The sequence below is a fragment of the Rosa chinensis genome, chromosome 5 (assembly GCF_002994745.2).
Source record: "Rosa chinensis cultivar Old Blush chromosome 5, RchiOBHm-V2, whole genome shotgun sequence".
Classification (NCBI taxonomy): domain Eukaryota; kingdom Viridiplantae; phylum Streptophyta; class Magnoliopsida; order Rosales; family Rosaceae; genus Rosa; species Rosa chinensis.
In genome coordinates, this window is record NC_037092.1 from 51,766,780 (window position 1) to 51,792,063 (window position 25,284).

The 25,284-nt window shown below is 38.1% G+C and overlaps 1 protein-coding gene across 1 annotated transcript; it reads right to left on the bottom strand.

The window, feature by feature from the left end:
• Positions 1–1,479: 1,479 nt before the first annotated feature.
• Positions 1,480–23,916, bottom strand: LOC112168179 (O-acyltransferase WSD1). The gene is made up of 5 exons (XM_040505892.1): positions 23,729–23,916; positions 10,274–10,854; positions 9,693–10,040; positions 3,246–3,383; positions 1,480–1,923 (listed from the first exon to the last, which is right to left on the bottom strand). Exons 2-5 carry the CDS (start codon positions 10,763–10,765, stop codon positions 1,480–1,482), a joined length of 1,422 nt encoding a protein of 473 aa, XP_040361826.1. The 5' UTR covers positions 10,766–10,854; positions 23,729–23,916.
• Between the last annotated feature and the right edge of the window lie 1,368 nt (positions 23,917–25,284).

The window sequence follows — 25,284 nt, forward strand, 5'->3', positions numbered from 1 at the left end:
CTTTTCGTAGAGGCAGAGTAGTCGAATGTTGGAATCTATAACTGCAAGTGGTGAAGAGTTAGCTTTATGTTGCTAGTGACGATGAGGGATCACAATGCGCAGGGGTCGAATACACCACTAGAAGTTTAGGTTAACGTGCGATGGTCGACAATTCATATCTTGAGGCAATGGCTGACATATTTGTAGTTGTCAAAGCTTATACCATGAATATATGGCGGGATTGTCATGGTCGATGGCTTGGTGGTCAACAGCTGGACATGGGTTGCTCTAGCTAATATTCTTACTCTTCGGGTGGGTTTAGCTTGAGATGGGTTAGGATGCACACATACATCTCGTTCAACCTTAAACATGTTTATTTCTCTTTTCAATTTTCTCTAATTAATCTAACACCAAAAACTATGTATTAAAGTCTCCAGAGTTTAGAGCCCTCAATTTCCCTATAGCAACTAACTTAATTTTTAGAGAGAGAATTTTTTTCTTCTTAAAATAAAATAACTCTTATAGCATCTTTAGTAAACTCTCTATTTTGGCTTCTTAGCTATTTTGGAGAGCATGTTTAGTTTTTTGCCTATTTTAGCAGCTGCACCAGACTCCTTAGTGGCTCTCTATTATAACTTTTAGCTATCTTGCTCCTGAATATAGAGAGCGAGATGAGACTCTCTATAATTTATGTTAATTTAAAACATTTCTTTTGAGTTATTTTATGTAATATATAAATATATTTAAACTATCTAATCTTAGACAGAAAAATAATATAAATTCAAAACTAGCTAAAATAGAGATAATTGATGCCGATGTATTTTAAAAGTGGCTAGCACACACTAAAAGTTTAACTTAATACAAATTGGATTGTGTCAAGAACTTAAGAATTAAGCTTATGGCTAACTTGTTTTTCAAGCTGTACAGTAATGGCATGATTAAATTTTTTTTTTTCAAGAGATGGAGTCCTCTTTGTATTAAAAACATAGGACCAAACAATCTCCAATTGGGCTACTTTTTATAAGGACAATTCTTTATCCAAATTTGACAAAAGTTGTATTATTGATTTTAGAAAACATAAAATCCAGTAGCTACCTTTAAAAAGCTGAAGCGAAAATTGTAGAAGTAGTCACTAGCTACTAGATCTGTGGGGTTGCTTTGTTTTATTTTTTAATTTATTCTTTGTTTTTTTTAATCGAAGGAGGTCAACCATTTATTGAAAATAAAGATTACAGCGATACGATGTCAGAAAAAGACATCAATAAGGAAATAAAACAATGTGAAAAGAAAATTACATAAGAAATATAAAAACTTAAAAATGCAAGAGCAGCAACGTCGAGACGCAGCGCTGATTTTACACTACGGATTGCATCCGTGTAGTGAATTGAGTAGTTGGTGGTCTGACTACCCATGCAATTCCAACACACAAATTGACAAAAGCCAACTTGGCGCCGGAATGAGGGCACTCTTCCACCTAAAGATCGAAGCCGGCCAAGGGTGTTAGAACATGGCCATGTTGGCATACAATCTTTTACGAACAGATACTAAAGACTTGGGTCCCGAATCCAATACCAATAACGTATAGGAGCCCCAAACCATTTTAGCAAATGAGCAACAGTCCAACAAAAATAGTGGGAAGCAGCCCAAGCCCAACTCCCTCCTGGATCTCAGATCTGGATCCCTTTGCAAACCACCAGGATCCCAGATTCGGGTCCTTCTGACCCCTAAAGCAGACGAGCTGAGGCCGCCGACCACAAACCCATGGAAACGGATCACCAGGCTGGCAACAACAACACCACAAAACCGCGAACCCTTACAACCACCACCATGAGGATCCAAAACAAAATCGATGCCCGGAGCCCTCATTCCCCAACACTCTCCCCAATGCGCTACCGTCCAATCGAGTCCAATGACCGGAGCAACATACGCGCTCCATTGTCCTGCCTTTGGAATCCACATGATGTCCGTAGGAAACAAAAAAAAAAAAACAAAAAAAAAAAAAAAACACCACTGAAGGAAGTTGTCGAAGCCCAGTCCTTGGATGAAATCTCCTTTGACAAACTTCCTTGAATTTGTAAATGGCCGCCACCGCCAAGCACACCATCACAGCCCCACTTTGGGACGTGACAAAAAGAAGAAGGAACAGGTCGAAGCCCGTGAGAGGCTCCATGAGATGGAGTAGGTACAAGGACGACAAGGGGACACCGTTTCCCAAACCCTAGCATAGCTAGGTCAATATAAAACAAAATTCCTAATCGCAAAGCATACTAAAACATAAAAGCTGAAGTCAGAGTATCTAATATTATGGGATTGTGGGCACTTAGCTTAATTGTTTCAGCCAAAATCCCTGAAAATAACTTGTGCTTCTTCCCAGTTTCATGATCTAATTTATTCTTCTTTGAACAAATTAAAGTAAAAATAAAACCCCCTTCAGTTTTGTTGTCATGCATTTTTTTTTTTTAGACGTTGTTATGCATTTACTGTTTTGGCCTTCTAAACAATTTTATTGTTTAGGCATTTCAGTGTTTAAAGGAATTTTTTTTGGGCTTTCAAAATTATCATCCCTAAAGATTGGTGTTTTAATAAAAGATATATATATATATATATATATTTCATCATTTATCTTAATTTTATATTTTTGGCCTCGTCTCTTTCCTAGTATGGATTAAATATATATCAATCTTATACGAGTTTTTCAAGCCCCTATGGATGAGCAGAAATAAGAATAGGGAACATGAGATGCATCATCCTATTTTAATGGGGTATTTGTTTTTCATGAACTATGATTCAAGTTTACTTGCAAAAAATATACTTAATTGAGTTGTGTTCACTTATGTTCTAAATGTTGTGGGAAACTTTGATATGTTGCTAGCTAGGTGTTGCTGAAAACTTGTGAAAGTCATTGAAACAATCTAAGGTGATTCTATCATTAATATGATATGATCAATTTGCACATTAATTGGCAAACATATATCATTTCCTTGCTAGCTTGTTTGCACTTGATGATGTTTGGTTAGAGGAGACTTCTGCTATTATTCAAGATGTTCTCTATGAGGATTATTGTAATTATTCTAATGTAGCCCGGAGTTCAGGCTTTTTGCCCCCCCCCCCCCCCAAACACAAAGTACTACTATTAATATAATAAATGGAACTGGGCGTGGGGTTGAGCCTCCAAGGTAGGCTGGGTTCCAAATTCCTTTAAAAAAAAAAAAATTCGGAAATAAAATAATTGAATAATTATTTTAAAAGTATAGATCTATATATACCTGAGGTGCACCAGTCACTGTGAAGTAAATTCCTTCAATGGGGTGATTGGCGAGACTCATTTGTTCCAATGGCCCAATCATATTTGTGATTACTATGCTTGTGTTTTTCAGTGTACGATAGATATATTTAGATACTGCCTACAAAACCAACATCAATAAATTAGAATTACATTGTGTCAAAAGCTTGAAGTATGGTGAAAAATTTATTCAGTTCTCGATTCTTTCAATAATTAAACAAAATGGTCATCATACCATATAGTTTTTGTTCTATGTCAAAATATACATACCAGATGTCTACACCATCCCACTCAACTTATCATCTTCTTTTCATGTCATCTAACAACAAAATATAACACCTTCTCTCTATTTTTGAGAATACCATTCATTCACACGAATTTAAGTGCCTATTTACACCCCTAATCACTTGAAAATGTTAATCTCAATGCTAATATGCATTATTAAGCCACATTTATGTATATTATAGGTTACAAAATCAAAGGAGCAAAACGAGGTGAAAATGGTGTATTTTGGACAAAATCAGGAGTTTGAGGGAAAACAACGAAAAGTCAACTAGTTGACCCAAAAGTCAAAATTGCTCAACCAAGAGCACAGGTGATTACACAATGGAGTGCAAATCCCCGAGGTGATAGCTAGAGGACTAGCACAAAAAGTGACAAGAAATGAAGGAAAATGAGAAGCTACAACACAAAAAGACAAAGTAGGGAAGTTCCTCGGATTCTGGCCATTCACCACTCTCCACAATGACCTGATGGTGGCTACCACATGTCTAGATCGTTCAAACCAAAGTGGTCTCCCTTTCCATTACATATTTTCTCACTTTTATTCATAATTTAATGATCATATCACACATGTGCATCTTATCATCAAAGAATAATTTTTGACCAATCACAGGAGTGCCAAGGACCAAACGGTTCCTATTCATTAATTGAGGTCTAATCTTAGCCCTTGATATGATCTAAGGGTTCATGTAGTTCCCCCTCATTAAATAAAAGTTTGATGCTCCAATCTCCACTGTTTATCACCAAATTGCATCCAACTCCCATTTGGATATCCCTACACCTTAATAACCCCCTCAAACTAGATTTTTCACATTCTCACCGACCAAAAATGTCCATACACTCTCCACCCTTAGATCTGGTGATCTAAGGGCCATCATTCCTTCAGTCTTTTCACTTTTTCTTCCTTAGATTTAGCATAAGATAAATTTAACCAAAGTGAAAATGGTCATTTTAGGAAGAAGATAATTTTTTTAAGGAAGAAGATAACCCTACTACTATCAAGAAAATGGTTAAATATTATTAGTGTGTTATTGTCACCCTACCATTTTCTTAGTTCACTCTACTAACATTTGAATTATTAAAAGACTATATTACCCCAAGTGCAAAATGACTAATAAGTACACTAATTTTCTAAAATTCAAAACTACAAGGAAAACTAAATACATAACCAATTAATTAAATAGGTATGGGATGCTTAATTTCTCATTGGATAACATTAATCTTCATCTTCTCCATCTAAATCTGAATTTGTTACTATTTTTCTTTGTTTTTTTTTTTTGTTCCTTCCTCATCATTTGTTCGTTATTCTATTCACAAAATCATTATTGTTAACTCCATTAGTTTTTTTTTTTTTTTTTTTTTTTTTGTGAAAATTCATGAAAGCTTAAAAATATGGTCTCAGTAGTGCTCTACTAGGATTTACTTTCCAGGGTTCTGGGAAGCAAGTTTCGATTTGCGATTTTGTGATGGACATACTTTGTTAGAATTGTCGGAGGATCTGCAATGACAAGACAACGAGAGCATTGAAAGATTTGATTGCTCAAAACCATCCTCCAATAGTTTTCCTTTGTGAAACAAATATTAGCATCCAATCTAGGTTTTGTGATCTACATCGTGCCCTACGGTTTCCTAACTCGAAGGAGGTGTTGAGTATAGGGCAGTCAGGTGGACTTGCAATGTTTTGGAACGATGATTACAGCGTGCAGGTTCGCACCTCTTCTGCCCATCATATTGACTTGGAAATTGGGGGAGGGCCGGGTGATCTGCGTTGGAGATTAACGGGGTTTTACCACTACTCTTGCACGGTAGAAAGAGATCGATCTTGGCAACTACTAAGGGAGTTGCGCGACTTGGATACGCTACCTTGGGTTATTATTGAGGATTTCAATGAAATCCTGAATAACAGCGAAAAGATAAATGGTCCTTTGTGAGCGGAGAGACAGATGCGTGGCTTTCAGGAAGTGCTGGGCTATGGGGATCTACTGGATTTAGGTTTTCAAGGTGTGATATTTACTTGGTGGAACTCAAACACAAGGTTATGGCTGGATAGGGCAGTTTGTACGCCTTGTTGGTATGACATTTTTGGCTATGCTGGGGCTCATCACTTACTCTCTAGTGATTCTGACCACGTACGTATTCTTCTACAAGCTAGTCTAATGTCGTTTCCTCACCGTCCAAGACATAGGCGCTTCAAGTTTGAAGCTTTTTGGCTCCAACACAGGGACTATGATGAAGTTGTGAAGAATGCCTGGGTTGCTGATGTGGATGGAAGTCCTATGTTTAGTGTGGTCAAGAAGATTAAACATACTCGAATGAAGCTTGATGTATGGCAGAGGCAGACTTTCAAATCACGTCAATAATAGATGCTAGGGATTTGGGAAAGACTGGAGGAATTGGTTGGGGCACCAAACTCATCAGGGGCTCAAGATGAAAAGAAAGATCTTATGGGATGTTTACAAATGCACCTGCTGTAGGAGGAAGCCTTTTGGAGACAAAGATCAAAGGTTGCTTGGTTGAAGGAGGGTGACATGAATACCAATTTTTTTCACTGGAAAGCTTCAAAACGAAGGAGAAAAATCATGATACAAGGTTTGTATGATGACCAAGGCAAGTGGTGCCACGATGATGATGGTGTGGAGAAGGTTGCTACAAATTATTTCTCCAAGACGTTTCGAGATTCAAACATTGATTTGGAAGCCGTGGAGGCCACGCCTAAGGCAATACAGCCCTGTGTCACACAGGGTATGAATGAGCAGCTTTGTTCAGCTTATACTTATGATGAAGTAAGGGATGCTCTATTCCAAATGTATCCAACCAAGTCCCCAAGACCGGGTGGAATGCCACCTCTTTTTTTTTTCCAACATTATTGGGACAGAATTGGTAGAAAAGTAACAGAGGCAGTTCAAGGTTTCCTACAGTCAGGTCAACTTTTTCGCCACATTAACTTCACCCATATATGTTTGATACCCAAGGTGAGTAATCCGGAACATATGTCTAATTTGAGATAAATTGCTCTTTGCAATGTGATATACAAGATTAGTTCAAAAGTTATTGCAAACAGGTTGAAGGGGATTCTCCCTTTGTTAATCACTTCATATCAAAGTGCGTTTGTATCCAGGAGATTGATTACGAAAAACATCCTGGTAGCCAATGAGATTGTAATTGTGTTCATAACAAGAGAGGGGGATGTGACTGCTATATGGCGTTGAATCTTGACTTAAGCAAGGCTTATGACCGGATGGAGTGGTCTTTTCTCAGGAAGGTTCTGGACCGATTTGGCTTTGCACATTCTTGGATTGAGATGGTAATGCAGTATATTAGTTCAGTTAGATATTCTTTTCTGGTCCGAGGAAAACCCCGGTGTTATGTGATCCCCAATAGAGGGAGGATTAAGGCAGGGGGATCCATTATCCCCTTATCTTTTCTTACTTGGCACTGAAGGTTTCTTGGCGCTACTTAGACAGAAGTAGGATTTGGGTCTTCTCCAAGGTATTGAGGTATGTGCTGATGCTCCTACTATGAACCATTTGTTATTTGGGGATGATAGTATGTTATATGCATAAGCTACTTTGAAAGATTGTTATCAGGTAGGATGTTCTCAAAATATATGGGCGAGTTTCTAGCCAACTTATTAATTTCGAGAAGAGTTCAATTGTGTTTAGTAAAAATGTTTCAATTGTTATGCAAGATGAGGTTTCGAGTCTATTAGGGATGGAAGTGGTAGATTCTCATGAAAGGTTCCTGGGGTTACCCACTTATGTGGGAAGGAAGAAGACATCCACCTTCCAGTATATTATAGAGAAGCTGGCCAATAAACTTTTTTGCTGGCAAAGGAAGTTGTTGAGCGGTGCTGGAAAAGATATTTTGATTCGTGTAGTAACTCAAGCTTAATTTGCCGACGTATGCCATGAGTGTCTTTCAATTGACGAAAATTTTTTGTGATGACCTTGAGCAGATGTGTGCCCGGTTTTGGTGGGGTACTACAAATGATAAGAAAAAAATTCATTGGAAAACTTGGAACGCGCTATGCAATCCGAAAGAAGAAGGAGGGCTTGGATTTTGAAGTTTGTCAAATTTTAATTTTGCTATGCTGGCTAAGCAAGCATGGAGGGTAATCTCTACTCCTAGCTCTCTTATTGCTCATATCTACAAAGCAAGATATTTCCCTACTTATTCATTTTGGATGGTAGAATCACATCCTTCTCTATCGTACTCTTCAAGAAGTATTTTCTCTACTAGAGAACTTCTTCAACAAAGTGGTAGATTGGGAATGGTTACAATGTCAATATACAGTCTGGTTGTTAGATTCCTAATTTACATAATGGTAGGCCTACCATGAATGCTACGGCTTTAGAGGAGGTTACTAGAGTATTCAATCTGTTTTCATGTGTTGGAAGATGGGATGTAGATTTGATTCATCGGATTTTCACTGCTACTAAGGCTGAAGCGATCATGAGTATTCCTTTAAGTTCAAGAAATGTGGAAGATAGGTTGGTCTGGAGGCCGGAAAGGAATGGGAGATTCACTGTCAAATCTGCTTACCTTTTTTCTTTTTCTCATTTCAACAAACGAAGTCCTTTTGAACTTTCTGTTAATGTTGATCTCTGGAAGAAGATCTGGAAGGTAATCATACCTAATTCAGCGAAGAATATTCATATATGGAGAGTAATCCACAATATTTTACCTTCCAGAGAGAGGTTAGTTTCTCGAAGAGTGTAGTTGGAAACACAAGTGTGTGTACTTTGTACAAATGCAGTGGAGACAACTCTGCATATATGTCAAGATTGCCCATTTACTAAGCAAATGTTGCAAAATAACGGAGTGCTGGTCCAAATTTGCCTCAGCCCGGATGCACTGACCTATGATTTGCCTAGTTGAGTGAGAATTGTTGTTCAAAATTTGTCTTTGATGCATTTGGGAGAGCTACTGTATTTACTATGGGGTATTTGGAAAGAACGAAATAGCAAGGTTTGGAATGAGAAAAGTTGCCAGCCTTGGGATGTACTACACATGAATACTTCAAGACTACAAGATTTCTATTTTCACAACAAACCAAGTGTGAGACTTAACGCTAGAGATTGGGTAGTTCGATGGAAAGCTCCTGCTGTTGGGTTGCATGCTTATGCTAGCTCACTATCTCAGGATTGTTTTTTCTTTTCTACCCCCACCTTTTCTGATCGCTACAGTTGCAGCTAATCAAAGTCATATGTAATCTTCCTTTTTTAAAATAAAATTTGACCTCCTTGATTCAAAAAAAACTTCATAAAAAAAATTCATTCTCTTCTTCATTGCTCACAGTTGTTAACTACTAATATTTTGACATGGATTGAAGTAGTCGAACCTTGAAAATGAAGAGAAAATAAAAAAAAATAGATTATGATTTTTTTTAGGAAACTTTAATATATTTTAAGTGTTTTTTATTTGTACAAATTAAATGAGTGATTTTCATTAACAAAATTTATTTTCAATTAGACATGTCATATACGGATATTTCTAGAAAAATAAATGTGTTAGATAAGTAATTTTAATATTGAAATTAAAATATATGGTATAATGAGCAAATAGGGTGAACAAAGAAAATAATAGGGTGTCAATAGCCGCACCCCTAATAAAATAGCTATTGCTGTTGGAGATGATCTAAGATCATCTTTAGAATACTCTCTATTTTACATTTTTAGCTATTTTAGATAGTATGATTACCTTTTTATTCATCTTAGCAATTGCATCTGATTCCTAAGTGACTCTTTATTTTAAACATGAGCTATCTGACTCCAAAATATATATAGTGAAATGAGGCTCTCTCTAATTTTTTTTTTTTTTTTTTAACGATCAAGTAAACTTTATTTAACCAACCATCGTCACCATTTATATCAATTGCAATGCAACAACCAGTCAACACGGGAAGTAGAGAGAAAAAAAAAACGTTAAGAGCAGAAGGCTTTTAATTATAAAGTCCCCTAAGGTTAATTGGAACTTGTAGGAGTCGAACTCTTTTATTACTTGATGTTAGGAATAATGGCCATGCATGCTTGGCTGTTTGGCAGAAATTGATTGATGTTAGGAATAATGGCCCGTGCTTACTGAATGGAACGTGGAGGAATTAATAAAGCGGTAAGAATTAATAATTATTTTATTGATAATTAGTTACCTCAGCGCCTCTAAATTTCTTCAAAATGTCCCAGAGCCTAGTGGTGAGATACCAAGCTGAAGATTTTCTCTGTCTCTGGATTATATTACGTGCTTCCCACACAAAATCCAGTGGCTTTGAAACTTCACTCGACTTGGGCACCGAGACTTGCAAGAACACAAATCGGTTTCCCCAAGACTTATTTGTTTCGATCAACATCTCCTGCACTGACTTGTAACCCGCAACTAGTCTAGTATTCAGCAACACCAGTGCTGTGCAATTTTGCCTACTTGATTTTTCACTATTCATCTCTTGAATGTACATTCGGATGCCCATAAAGATTGTTCCTGTAATCACATCATTTATCGTCTGCATGCAACCAATTGTACCTATGTTAATTAAAACGTGTTACACTAACAATAATTTACATGTACATAAATTAGAAAGAATGTTAGCCTTTTTGGTCCTCTTGTCATTCCCAGTTACCCTAATGGAATACATCGATAGCAAATCAACACTGCTGCGACAAAAAATTAACAAAAAGATGTACATATATAGCTACTTAGTTATTTGGGTACGTAAGTAAAATCAAACAAACTTACCACTCCAAGCTTGTTCTTGATAAGTTTAATTTCCTCAATAGGCAGCATCAAGGTTGACACCGACACAGGTCGAAACTCAACTCCTTCAACACCGGACCTTATTGGTGTTCGATCATCTTCAACCCAAGTGCCCTTCAAAATGCTCCAACTGAAATCCCATGCACCGTTGAAAACGGAAGAAAGTATCTTCGGCATAAACTCAAACGCACGAGATCGACTACTAGTTTCATTTTTTGCACTCTTTAATGTCGGAAATGTCAGAGGAATGGAAGGATTGTGAGCATTCTGGAGGCAAGAGAGAAGAGCGCCCATGAGAGAGTAGCCATCGCCAAGGGCATGGTGGATCTTGAATATCATGTGTCCAGCTGCATGACTTGTTGGGTACTTGAAAAGATGAAGTTCCCATAATGGCCTGCTTTGTGGGAATGTTTCTGATGCTATCTTCGTTATATACTCATCAAAGAAAATATCGTATGATGCAGGTGATGACATTCCAGAGGGGAAAATGGGGACATGGACGTGGTCTTCCAGCTTCACTGTAACCTTCTTCCACTGCTTATTTTTTTATCTGCACCTTCAACCTGCATGCATTATTATTATTATTTTCAAAGGGCATTGATAGGAGCAGGCCAGACTTCATGCTCTCAATATTAGGTGTCATGTCATGTAAGTAAATACAAATTTTATATTCAATTTCACATGATACATCATACCACATTATAATTGTAAGACCCCAGAAATTTGTTATTAATTCCTAAATGCTTACTGGAATTAATAAAGTGTTCGTTTGTACGAGTTCGTGATTCGAGGGTGGAGCGGAAGTGTTTCGGACGAATTTCTATTCGGAAAGTATGACTTTAGGGGGGGCGCAAAGGTTGACTTTTTATACGTGGGGTTTCTCTTAACTTCCTTCACGAAAGTCGTAGAGCGCGTTGATACGAGTTCGTAGACATGTGGAACGCAAGAATCGGAGTTCGTATGAGAAAGTTATGAGCGATTGAAATTTGGGGAAATTTCTATAAATATAAGAAAATTCCGGATTTTTTCATAAATCCCAAAAGTTCTGAAAATCCCATTGTCCTCCCCAAATTCTCTCCGTTCTCTCTCCTCAGACCGACGGGTCGCGCTCGACCCGACCCTGCTGGAAACCAGCCTTCCCGGCGGCCGACGACCGAGGACCCGGCCTGAACCGACTCTCCTCAGCTTCCGTCGTCGACCTTGGTGTTGGTTTCACCGGTGGAGCACCCCAGAAGGAGATCAGAGAGGTGAACAGTGACGGCGACAGACCCGGTTGGATTTCCCAGATTTCGACGACTCCTTGGTCGATCTCTCTCGGTTTTGGGTTGTCCTCCTCCTCCTGATCATCCTCATGTCCTCCTTGTACCACGATTTTGAGTGTAGAATGGTAGATCAAGGTTTGAAGATTTCGACGGCTCTGGTTGAATCTGGAAACGTGATCAGACGACCGAGATTGATCCAACTTCCAAGCTTGATCTAGGACTATCTAGACCGAATCTCACTTAGCTCCAGGTATGAAAGTGGCTCATCTCTTCATTTTGAACACATTTGTAGTTGACAACTTTTGCATAGGAGGTGGTTGACTCGGCGTTGACCGCCGCTGTTGACCGCCTGCTGACCCGTCGCTTGTGGGGGCGTGTGGCGGCGCGTCAGACCATATTTTTGGGTCCTGTTTTCAGTTATGCATCTACGCATCCATACGATCGTTTTGATATATTATAAGGTTATTTTGGAGAAAGTTGATGCATGCTAGGGTTTCTATTTTACGCATTATCTTCGGTTTGCAATCCGAGAAGATCTGACCGTTGGATCTTCGAATAATTTTGATAGGATGATCCCAAGGGCAATCCGTGAGAATCTGACCGTTGGATTATTGTTTAAGTGTGTTATGAATCAATTGCTAAGTTAGGATCGTATTTTGATTAGGTGACTGACGGTCTTGGTTGGGCGGACGGTTGTGATTGTGATTTTGGGCTGTATTGAAGACGCAGCTGGATTGAGGTGAATAAATCTCACGTGGTTCATTGACGAACGGATTTATTTATTACTCAGAATTACATGTTTAATTGTTAAATCATTTTCGAAACAAATTATTTGTTTTAAAATATATGAACTTGATCGACAACGGTTCATGGGTAAGTTAAAACAATGTTTTGCTATAAAATGATTTTTGAGAAGTATAATTTATGAACTATAGTTGGTATTAGTGGTCATCCCTGCGTGAATGACTATGTATATATATATATATATATTTACGTGGAATATATATATATTGGATGGTGTGACATTGGTGAAGTAATGATTGAGAGTTGATTGAATTGTTATTATGAGCATACAATTATCATGATGTGTTAATTATTGTGTAAAAGTGTGTTTTCCTTGAGGAAGGTATTTGAGTCATGGGGGATTTGTTTTAAGTGTTTTCTGATCTTTGGATCTGGTGTCACGGTGCTGACAGTTTCTAATCTTCGGATCTGGTGTCACGGTGGTGACAGTTTCTGATCTTCGGATCTGGTGTCACAGTGGTGACAGTTTTCTGATCTTCGGATCTGGTGTTTATTGGGAGTTGATGGGTGATCATCGACTATCGACTTTAATTTGGAGTTTATGGGTGATTATTGACTTTAGTGTGAGTTGTTTGACTTCTTCATTTATTTTCCTTTTCTTTCTAGTTGTTGAATTTTAAGTAATCTCCTGAACTAAGTTATATGCAGGGATTACTGACTTTTGTATTGTTTATTTTTGTGACGTCCCGAACCCGAATTTACTAGTTTACAAGTCTTTCGATGGGTAAACGACATTTACATTTACTTTTTGGCTCCGTTTCGACATTTTAGGGGGCCCTAAAAGTTGACTTTTTGTTCGGGTCAAAATTTGAGAAAATTTCCTTCATGAAAGTTGTAGTGGATGTTAAACCGAGCGCGTGCATATGTGGTACGTAAAAATCGGAGCTCATATGCGAAAGTTATACGCGAAAATGTGAAAGTTACTGTTCACAGTAAGTAGTATATATTTGAAATTTTTACTGTTGGGCCAGGTAACTTTCTTTTCTCCTTCTCTCTCCTCCCGCACGCTCTCTCTTTCTCCTCTGCGCATTTTCTCTCTCTCCTCTGCAACTCCGGTTGCTTTCTCTTTCCGACCACCAAAAAGCGTCAAATCGGTGGCTACGGACTCGTCTTGACCTCCTCTTGGCCCCTACGGTGGTGGCTCACGGCAGCTTGGCCGGAAAACGACGTATCGGGTCCTTGAAGTTTACTGTAGCAGGTGACCGTTGACCCGAATTCCGGCCACCTCCGGCGACAAAGACAGGCTTTTTAGAAGCGTCTTGAGGCGTACTTGAAGCTCCCCAAATATCTTGAAGCGATTTTCAGCGTGGAGGAAGAAAGCATAATTAGAAAATTTTACTCTACTTCGGTTTGCTTAATTGTTTGGCCACTTAGAGGTATTTTCTGACTTGGCCACAGTTATGAAAGATTCTTAGAATATTGAGTTGTTGATGCTGGTAAAATTTGGTAGCCAGATATGGTGGTTGACCGGCGGCGCGTGGGCCAGGCACAGCTGCCTGTGGTGGCGCGTGAGGGCACGTCCGGCCGATCCTGGTGAGTTGTTTTGGTCTATTGACTAGTACATATTGTTATGAATTTATGGATATGTGTTTGGTGGAAATTGGAGGAGGTTTGGATATTAATCAGAATTTCCGAAGTTCAATAGTTTGGTTATTGGTTTATGAGAAATTCCACTATCGGATATCTCTCAGTTTTGCCCTAGAAACCTTCAATTAATGAATTGGTACTAATGGTGAAGTTTGGGTTAAATTGGAGAAGAAATGAAAATGTTGATTTATGAGGATTTGATGTGGGAATTGTATTTAATTTCCGGATTGTTATTCGCGAATTATAATTGTGTACAGGGCGACGTGCCGAGCTACTGCTCGACGTAGGAAACCGGTAGCGTGGTCGCCTAAATAGTACTGTGAGTGGACATTTGTTTTTAAATTAATTCCGCATGCAGTATTATTATTATTTTCTTCCAAATGAGATTTAATTATGTTTTGAATATTTGAGATTTAGTTTATCGAGATTTATTTATGGATTACGAGATTAGTATTGAAATTCCTTCCCGAGGGCTTTTAGTAGATTTTTGAGATAGTCATTCATGAGTTATTGAGTTGGGAAATGATTTTCGGGAAGTGACTGATTCAGAAAAATATTATGAGAATTATTGTTTTCGAATATCAGTTTTTATGAAGATATACGAGTGCGAGGAATTTAGCAAATATTTGAGCATGATTGATTTATCGAGATTTATTGGGTTTTGAATTCCGCACTTATCAGACTTGGGTTAGATGGAGCTTTCTTTCCGAAAGCAATTATTGAATTATAGAGTATGTGATTATGCTTTCGAGGATTTATTGTGATATCGAGGTTTGAGTTAGCGAGTTATTACTGAGTTATGCTTTCGGTGAATTATTATTGATTTATTGAGGTAATATCGAGTTTCTTTCCGAAAGCAAGTGATTGAAAGAGGTTATTTTCAGTTTCTTGAGGAGGCTATTCAGTTTATTAAGGAGGCCAGTTTTGGCGCATGCGTATCTTACCTAGTTGGCAGTCCCTTCTAGGTAATAGTCTGGTTGGCAGTCCCTTCCAGACTACAGCTCGGTTGGCAGTCCCATCCGATGCGTCACCTGGTTGGCAGTCCCTTCCAGATGACATGAGGTAGTTAGTCGGCAGTCCCGTCTACTACCTATGGTTAGTCGGCAGTCCCGTCTACTACTTGTGGCTAGTTGGCAGTCCCTTCTATCCACCGCCTCCTATTTCGGTTGGCAGTCCCTTCCGATGCGTCATCTGGGTGGCAGTCCCTCCTAGATGGCATGAGATGACTAGACAGCAGTCCTTTCTAGTCATCAAACGAGCCTCATGAAAAGGATGTTTTTATAAGGATTGAGGATGAGATTTTAAGAGGTTTCAAGATGTTCTTGTTACGTGTTTGAGATTTCAGTAAAGAGGATGATTAAGAATGTTTTCAAGATTGTTACTGCATGCGAGATTTTAGAGAATAACTTGGGAAAGCATTAAGTTTTACTTATACATTTGAAAGTACTTATTTTTCGTCCACTCACTCTAATGGATTTTAAATGTTTTCCCCTGGGCCCTTCGGTTTTAAATGCCCAGTTTGCAGGCCAGTTTAGCTTGAGGTCGAGCGTACTTGGGGTTGAGGCATAGCTGTCATAGCTTCCGCATTATAAAAGCATCAGTCATTTATCTTGCTTTCTATTCTCTTGTTCGCTTGTACATTAGATTGCTCTGATAACCTATGAGATTAATATTCTTAAATTCAGAATGGTTTATGAAATGAGAGATGTGAGATGTTGTGATATAGGGAGCAGGGTGGCTCCAGGAGAATAAGGATGGATGATTTAGAAGTGTAATTGTTTTTCTACAGGTTTTGGGTTGTCCATTTTTAGGGGAAGTTCTATCAAATTTTTGGTAGAATTTCTTCTAAGGTGGGCCCCGCAGGGCCTCTTCGGATTTCAGGGTGAAATCCGGGGCGGGTCCTGTCAGTTGGTATCAGAGCACTAGTTTGTAAGATTCTGTAGACTTGTTTCGATCTAGTTACCTTATATGCTTGATGTTACTCAGTACCTCTCGAGTGATGGCCCGACTGCAGCGGTTCCCCATCGTTTACTCTTCGGTGCTGAAGTATTCATCAAGTATGTAAGGTACGTGGTTAGTTGATTTTCCTTCAGGTGCTATGCCTCTTATACGCCGACCTCATAGGGATCTGTCTGCATATCAGATTGTTTAAGTGTCTTGCACCTTTTCATGGTGATGGTGATGTTAGATTACCTTACAGGGTTGAGTTATGCTACGAAATGCGATCCGAGGGAATGTGGTGGTTATCTCTCCCTCGATGCCAACAAGTTTGTTGGGGTAAGGTTTAAGGTGCAAGACTGGAGTTCGATTTCGTGTTTGATTGTTAGAGTTGAGTGGGCATAGATTTGGGTTGTCTCAGTTTGCTATAAATTGCTTTATAATCAGAATTGTTGATGGAAATGGAACTAGTAATATTAGTGGTTCTGACGTTGAACCAAGTTTCAGGAGATGTGTTACGTGATGTGATATGGCATGTATGTGACATTTGTGATATCATTGATAGTTGTTGGAGATTACTTGGAAATCATGACTGGTTATCTTGGCTCTTTGACCTAACCATGATATTTGGATTTTGTTTTGTTCGGATTGGAAGAAATTGATTTTTGATACATTGACTTATAATTGATCCTTTTGAAGTTGTGGATCGTATTGAGTAAGGAGATAGACAGAATTTAAGTTTGATATAGTTTTATGTTTGAAACTTGAGTATTTAGTTGGACGCATAGAGCTTTACAGTCGAGTTATGATCTTTGCCAGTATTTAATTGAGAAGATTAGAAACAACTTTTGTATATGAGATTGTGCCTATGCGTGTACTCAATTGGTTATCCGTTTTGGTTGAAATGGTTGTACCTAAAAATTGGAGAATAGTGGTAGTGATCTCGTTGGGTATTCATAATGGTGCAAGTGGAATTACTTGTGATACAGAGTATGATTCGAGTTATAAATTGTGGAGCCTTGAAGATTAATTGTGATAGATTCTTGGTGAAGCTTTTGTTAGACAGTTGGATTGTGATTTTGTAAGAGTGGTTAGTGGAATAACTTTGAGGAAATAAGTTTCTCAGTTGGCTCCGGAAATATTTCAGATTAAGGTTTGACCAGAATTCTTATTATATGTGGGTCAAACGTAATGCGGTATGTCTGTACAGTGGCGTATGTCGATGGCGATTAAATGAAGGAATTGGATCGCCTGGTGGTTGGATTAATTTCATATCCAGGTACCGCTTTGTGTGAAATGAGATGTTGGACGGGTGTCTGTTTTGCATCAAGGTTGTTGTTCGAGGAAAGACTCTGTGAACGGTGTTTTATCATCTAGGAAAATTGGTTGTTGCTTGAGTTGAATACGTACATTAACAGATTGCCTTGGAGGAATTAAATGAGTTTTACTACCTTGGTACCATTATTGGTGGTAATGGGTTAAACAGTTTGAAATTTAGTTTTCACTTTGATCGATCTTTCTACTGTATGGTGGCCCTTGATTGGAGAAGTATAGAAAGTTGTTGGTACGATTGATATTCGGTCACCATCACGGGTTTATAGGTACGATGACTTGGCAAAATGTTGGAGTTGAGTTTGGAAATTGTTTGTTTGGACTTGGGTTTTATCAAGGGTTTCAACTGACACTTGAAGTACTAAATTGTTGAGTGACTATGCTTGAGTTATGTTGTTGGATTTATGCTTAGCGAGATGAGGTTTGAGAAATTTTGGTGCAATCTTAGTTAGCGCAGATTAGTTTTTGAAATTGTTGTTGTAGCTGGAATATTATTGAATAAGTGTTGTTAGAGGGTGGATCTTCAACTACTTTATCCTCAGTTTAGCGATGACAGTGTCACTTGGGGATACCGGCTTTGAGCCATGCCAGGAGAGTTCGCTATACTCAAGTACTTGCAAGTTTGACATTGATTATTGGAATATTATGGTGTGGTAACGTAGAGAAGAAAGAATGGTATCTTGCTAGCAGTCTGGTACATAAATTTTGAACATAAACAGGTGTGTGAAATGTGTCGCCTTATGGCCAGCAGGGTATATATCAAAGAAGTTTCTCTAGTTAACTTAGATGTCATCTCAAGGCTTTGATCAATGTTTTAGTCAGGTATCAAAGTAGCGCAATGAAAGTGTAGTGGCCCCATAACATGCATGATTAAGAACTTATAGGTTGGTTCGAGGCTACTCTTTGATATGCTTGACGACTATGGGATCTCTACGTGCACGACATTCGATCAGAAATTTAAGCACAAACAGACAAAAAGCAAGTGCGGTTTTGTGGTTGCTAAGGAAATTGGTTGTTTCAGACATGTGGGTTATCAGTGAGCATCTTGTGGTGTTTTATTAACTGTTGGACTTTCCATAAACCCATGTACGAATTGAAATTGTATTAAGTGTGGGTAAATGTATTATCATCATGTTGTTGGTGAACAAAGTGGATCTTCACTGTACGAGTTGTATGAAAAAGAGTATGAATGCTACTATTCAAACTGAATAGTTTGTGATATTGATACCATGAGTCATCTGAACTATTATTTGACCTAAACTTCTTGACGTCGAAGTTGTGTACTTGTGAGTATGTACTATTACATAGTTAGGTAAGACAAGGGTATCCAACTTGGAACATTGATACATTTGGGGTTCTAAGTATATGTTTTTGGTTGCTTGTGTAATCGAGATTGTCGAGATTATCAGCTACTCCAGTCGTTGACTTAAGATTGCAAAGGGAAAACTTAATCCAAAGAAGATTTGATTTTCGTTATGCAATTTCAAGGTTGCTTTAAACATAATGCTTTGACGATGTTCTCCCTTAGTTGTTAAGGACTGTCAGTAATGAGTGGAAGTAAATCTACCTACTAAGACACAGAATTTAGTAAGAACGCTGTGGGAATTATTCAGATCGCAATAATTGACTAGATTTCAGCTAGAGAATTGTTTCTTATAAGGGTTGATCTCCATGTTCTAATTGGTCAAGTTTTGGATCAGTTTGAAAGGTAATGTCTACATGATTTGAGCAGACTTGCACATCTTTCCTGTGCCTTATCATCGTCACGGCCGTACGATTGATGTGTTATTCATCTTCGTGACTGTTTACTATGGATTGGCGTGTGCACCCATCTCTACTTCAACAGTATGGAATTTCGAGGACGAAATTTTTATAAGGTGGGGAGATTGTGACGTCCCGAACCCGAATTTACTAGTTTACAAGTCTTTCGATGGGTAAACGACATTTACATTTACTTTTTGGCTCCGTTTCGACATTTTAGGGGGCCCTAAAAGTTGACTTTTTGTTCGGGTCAAAATTTGAGAAAATTTCTTTCATGAAAGTTGTAGTGGATGTTAAACCGAGCGCGTGCATATGTGGTACGTAAAAATCGGAGCTCATATGCGAAAGTTATACGCGAAAATGTGAAAGTTACTGTTCACAGTAAGTAGTATATATTTGAAATTTTTACTGTTGGGCCAGGTAACTTTCTTTTCTCCTTCTCTCTCCTCCCGCACGCTCTCTCTTTCTCCTCTGCGCATTTTCTCTCTCTCCTCTGCAACTCCGGTTGCTTTCTCTTTCCGACCACCAAAAAGCGTCAAATCGGTGGCTACGGACTCGTCTTGACCTCCTCTTGGCCCCTACGGTGGTGGCTCACGGCAGCTTGGCCGGAAAACGACGTATCGGGTCCTTGAAGTTTACTGTAGCAGGTGACCGTTGACCCGAATTCCGGCCACCTCCGGCGACAAAGACAGGCTTTTTAGAAGCGTCTTGAGGCGTACTTGAAGCTCCCCAAATATCTTGAAGCGATTTTCAGCGTGGAGGAAGAAAGCATAATTAGAAAATTTTACTCTACTTCGGTTTGCTTAATTGTTCGGCCACTTAGAGGTATTTTCTGACTTGGCCACAGTTATGAAAGATTCTTAGAATATTGAGTTGTTGATGCTGGTAAAATTTGGTAGCCAGATATGGTGGTTGACCGGCGGCGCGTGGGCCAGGCACAGCTGCCTGTGGTGGCGCGTGAGGGCGCGTCCGGCCGATCCTGGTGAGTTGTTTTGGTCTATTGACTAGTACATATTGTTATGAATTTATGGATATGTGTTTGGTGGAAATTGGAGGAGGTTTGGATATTAATCAGAATTTCCGAAGTTCAATAGTTTGGTTATTGGTTTATGAGAAATTCCACTATCGGATATCTCTCAGTTTTGCCCTAGAAACCTTCAATTAATGAATTGGTACTAATGGTGAAGTTTGGGTTAAATTGGAGAAGAAATGAAAATGTTGATTTATGAGGATTTGATGTGGGAATTGTATTTAATTTCCGGATTGTTATTCGCGAATTATAATTGTGTACAGGGCGACGTGCCGAGCTACTGCTCGACGTAGGAAACCGGTAGCGTGGTCGCCTAAATAGTACTGTGAGTGGACATTTGTTTTTAAATTAATTCCGCATGCAGTATTATTATTATTTTCTTCCAAATGAGATTTAATTATGTTTTGAATATTTGAGATTTAGTTTATCGAGATTTATTTATGGATTACGAGATTAGTATTGAAATTCCTTCCCGAGGGCTTTTAGTAGATTTTTGAGATAGTCATTCATGAGTTATTGAGTTGGGAAATGATTTTCGGGAAGTGACTGATTCAGAAAAATATTATGAGAATTATTGTTTTCGAATATCAGTTTTTATGAAGATATACGAGTGCGAGGAATTTAGCAAATATTTGAGCATGATTGATTTATCGAGATTTATTGGGTTTTGAATTCCGCACTTATCAGACTTGGGTTAGATGGAGCTTTCTTTCCGAAAGCAATTATTGAATTATAGAGTATGTGATTATGCTTTCGAGGATTTATTGAGATATCGAGGTTTGAGTTAGCGAGTTATTACTGAGTTATGCTTTCGGTGAATTATTATTGATTTATTGAGGTAATATCGAGTTTCTTTCCGAAAGCAAGTGATTGAAAGAGGTTATTTTCAGTTTCTTGAGGAGGCTATTCAGTTTATTAAGGAGGCCAGTTTTGGCGCATGCGTATCTTACCTAGTTGGCAGTCCCTTCTAGGTAATAGTCTGGTTGGCAGTCCCTTCCAGACTACAGCTCGGTTGGCAGTCCCATCCGATGCGTCACCTGGTTGGCAGTCCCTTCCAGATGACATGAGGTAGTTAGTCGGCAGTCCCGTCTACTACCTGTGGTTAGTCGGCAGTCCCGTCTACTACTTGTGGCTAGTTGGCAGTCCCTTCTATCCACCGCCTCCTATTTCGGTTGGCAGTCCCTTCCGATGCGTCATCTGGGTGGCAGTCCCTCCTAGATGGCATGAGATGACTAGACAGCAGTCCTTTCTAGTCATCAAACGAGCCTCATGAAAAGGATGTTTTTATAAGGATTGAGGATGAGATTTTAAGAGGTTTCAAGATGTTCTTGTTACGTGTTTGAGATTTCAGTAAAGAGGATGATTAAGAATGTTTTCAAGATTGTTACTGCATGCGAGATTTTAGAGAATAACTTGGGAAAGCATTAAGTTTTACTTATACATTTGAAAGTACTTATTTTTCGTCCACTCACTCTAATGGATTTTAAATGTTTTCCCCTGGGCCCTTCGGTTTTAAATGCCCAGTTTGCAGGCCAGTTTAGCTTGAGGTCGAGCGTACTTGGGGTTGAGGCATAGCTGTCATAGCTTCCGCATTATAAAAGCATCAGTCATTTATCTTGCTTTCTATTCTCTTGTTCGCTTGTACATTAGATTGCTCTGATAACCTATGAGATTAATATTCTTAAATTCAGAATGGTTTATGAAATGAGAGATGTGAGATGTTGTGATATAGGGAGCAGGGTGGCTCCAGGAGAATAAGGATGGATGATTTAGAAGTGTAATTGTTTTTCTACAGGTTTTGGGTTGTCCATTTTTAGGGGAAGTTCTATCAAATTTTTGGTAGAATTTCTTCTAAGGTGGGCCCCGCAGGGCCTCTTCGGATTTCAGGGTGAAATCCGGGGCGGGTTCTGTCAATTTTAATGTAATCTCCTGAACTAAGTTATAAGCAGGGATTACTGCCTTTTGTATTGTTTGTTTTAATGTGATCTCCTGAACTAAGTTTCTATGCAGGGATTACTGATTTTGCTTAATTCTTATTGTGGATACAGTTGTGGGTTGTGATCTATAGTGATTGGAAAATGAATTGAGAGACGACGGAGCATGTGGGTTTTTAGTTGGATTGAAAAGTATTGAGCATGTTATTGTTTAATTTGAACTTGACGTTTTTGTTGTGATAATTGTATGTTGTTTTGTTAGACTAGGATGGTGAAAGTATGTATTTTGTGGAATTAAATATTGTTTCTTTAATCTTCTCACGTGTTGAGAAATTATAAGCATGCGTGACGTGAGTCACTTTATTTGAGTTTACTCATACGGGCTTAAAAAGCTTACCGGGATTGTTTTGTTCAACCCGGTGCACTATTCTATGGTGTAGGGTTATTGTGCAGGTTAGAATATCGATTAATCATCGTCGATGCTGAGAGGTACATTCGGTAGCGTGGACGTCTAAGGGTAATCTTAGTTTTAAGTCTTTCGCTGTGTAGTGAGTTGTGGGGGTGTGTTTACTTATTGAATTGTCATTCAGTTTAATTTGTAAATTATCTGTAATGTAATATGTGACTCTAAAGAACGAGTCGGTATTGAAATTGTGAGCTCAGTTTGTTTAATTGCTTAATTTAAATGAAAAATTTTCTATGTGTTTTTCTTGTGCTTGTTAAGTTATCGCGTTTCGGATTTGAATTTAACTATTCAAAATTCGGGGCGTGACAATAATCATGCAACAATAATTTTACCATTTTATATTTGCTTATATTGTATGGGGCAGATCAATAACCTACTTCATTTAATTAGGTGACATAAAGAAAATATTATGATGGAAATCGTTGATTATGTATTAATTTATGGGATAAGGCCTGCACATTTTTTCACTTATATTGTTCTTCACTCATTGGGTTAAGTTCTTTCGTGTAATTTTTTTTTTCCAAATAGCATATTAATATATTTAATCAGGTGGCCAAAAGAAAATATTGTGTGATAAGAGAAGTCATTGATTATTATCTATAATCTAAAAAAAACAAAATAAAAAGAAAAAATAATAATAAACTCAAATCATAAGTTAAACCCTAGGTACAGAAAGAGAAAAGAACAACAAACACAGGGCCGACCTTGCTCCATTATATGAACTTGCTCATTCTCACCAGTTGGGGACAACATGTATTTGTAAGATTATATTCCTTAATTTGAACCGTTGATGTTATTCATTACACCTAAATTAGGGCAAAAATTAAATGAAAATTATGTGTATTGCTTTGCTTTTTTATTTGCACGTTGAACAATTTTTGAGAACTGGGATTCAACATGATCTGTTGTTCTGCAACAATCAATTGTAATCTAAGCATGAGAAGAATTTTTTTTGGTTCTTACTTTAAACAATATATTGTAAAGACACTGAAGAATTTTTTTTTTCTTTTCTTGATTGAAGAGACACGATTTGTTGTTTTTATTTAAGCATGAGTGCAATGAAAAGAAGAAGAAAAAAAAAGTAATATAATTTAGAGCCATCAGATTTTGGATAGATAAAATAGTCTTTTCAAAATGGCATGACGTGATAAATAGGTGATACGCATTCTTGACATGGCATATGCCACATCAGATTGATGCCACAAATTTTAGGCCTCATTTGAGGCCAACAATCATTTTTATTTAGTAAGTAATTAACGTCATATGCAAAAAATTTAGGGAAATACTTAGTTCTTTAGCTAAGTCCAGAGAGAGAGAGAGTACCATGATGGAAGAGAAGCGTGGATTGATCGGTAGGAAGACATTTTTCAGAAGAAAAAATGTTTGAGAATCGTCGATTGGAACTTGTGATTCCAAAACGGCAAGAATTGCAAGAGATAAGACAGAGCTGTTGATGAACTGACCACCAGGGCTCACCGGCTCTTGTAGTAATCCTTCTTCGCCAAACTCCATTTTTGTTAATTCTAGCTTGGAGTTGTATATATGTTTGCGTGCGTGTGATACGTTGTGTGTGTGTGTCTATATAATACCATATATAGTATATAAAGCTTGGGTTTGAACTAGGAGATCTCGTATTTACATTCATAGGTCGATGAATGTGAACCCATATAGCTAGCTAATTAATTAAGCAGACCTACAGGCCGCGCGGCTATCTAGGTAGAAGAATTGTTGGCGTTTGTACCCTACAAGTAATATTCTTGAGACAGCAAAAAAGATAGACATTAATAGATTCAAAGAACTATTGCTAGATCTACAGGGTTAGGCAATGCTAGATCTACAAAAGTACCTATTTCACATATTTAATTTTATAGAATGGATGTTGAAACAACTAAATTCTCTATCTTCCAATCTTTTTGCTCAGTTAGTTGTCATTCTTTGGAACATTTGGAAGAAGAATCAAATTACAAGTTGAGGATTAATGTGGAGAAACCTAGAAGAGTTCTTATTTTATTGTCTATGGCTAGGTATGAAGAGCTCAAAGCAAGTGACAGGGTTATTTGGTACTTCTTTGGCTGTTGTGAAGATATATAGCGAGTAGTTGGAACCCCCTGTACCTGACTTTTTGAAGCTCAGTATTGATGGTTCTTTCATCAGTGCTGCTAACCATTGTATAAGGGAGAGTTTATTGCTGCCTTTTCTTTTAGTAAACAGTTTATTACCTACCATCTATGCATCGAACACATCGCTTCTAAAGATGGGATTGAGTTACTTCAAGAAATTAATGATGTGAGAGGTTCTTTATTCTCAGTTGGGTAGTATATTGGATGATATCAAGGCCGGCTTTACTCAGAAGTTACACTAATATGTCTCAACTTAACTCTAACAAGCTAATATCGAAAGTATTCCAAAGCTTTTATATCTCGTGCCGTTAGCAGTAGTCTTTTACGGTTTTTGTTATATATAGATAATAGAGTCTACAATAATGTCTCACTGCATGTTACAATCCCCACAGAATGCAATTTAACGCTAGCACAATCTAATATATATAAGGAATTATAAAGCTGTACAACAACTTCTAAACCCTTCAGGTAAGATAAAGTAATTTGGGGTTCACATCTAAAATCAATTGGTAATGGATGGAGTGGCCCAAACCCTTATAAATTCATAGACAATGTCTCACTTTTCCCATGTGGGATGTATATAACACTCCCCCGCACGTGTGGCAAATTTTAAAGCCATACACGTGAACAACTTTTGGGTGACGTGGAGCCCGTGTGGCCGTTAGGCATGCACACATGGGTAACCTAGCTCTGATACCATGATAAAGTAATATGGGGTTCACATGTAAAATCAATTGGCAATGGATGGAGTGGCCCAAA

Coding starts and splice junctions, on each gene's coding strand:
- LOC112168179 (XM_040505892.1), bottom strand. CDS start 10,765: ATGTCATCACCTGCATCATACGATATTTTCTTTGATGAGTATATAACG. Junction 10,041..10,273: donor TCAAGAACAAGCTTGGAGTG/GTAAGTTTGTTT, acceptor GGTTGCATGCAG/ACGATAAATGATGTGATTAC. Junction 1,924..3,245: donor CAGTGACTGGTGCACCTCAG/GTATATATAGAT, acceptor TGGATTCCAAAG/GCAGGACAATGGAGCGCGTA.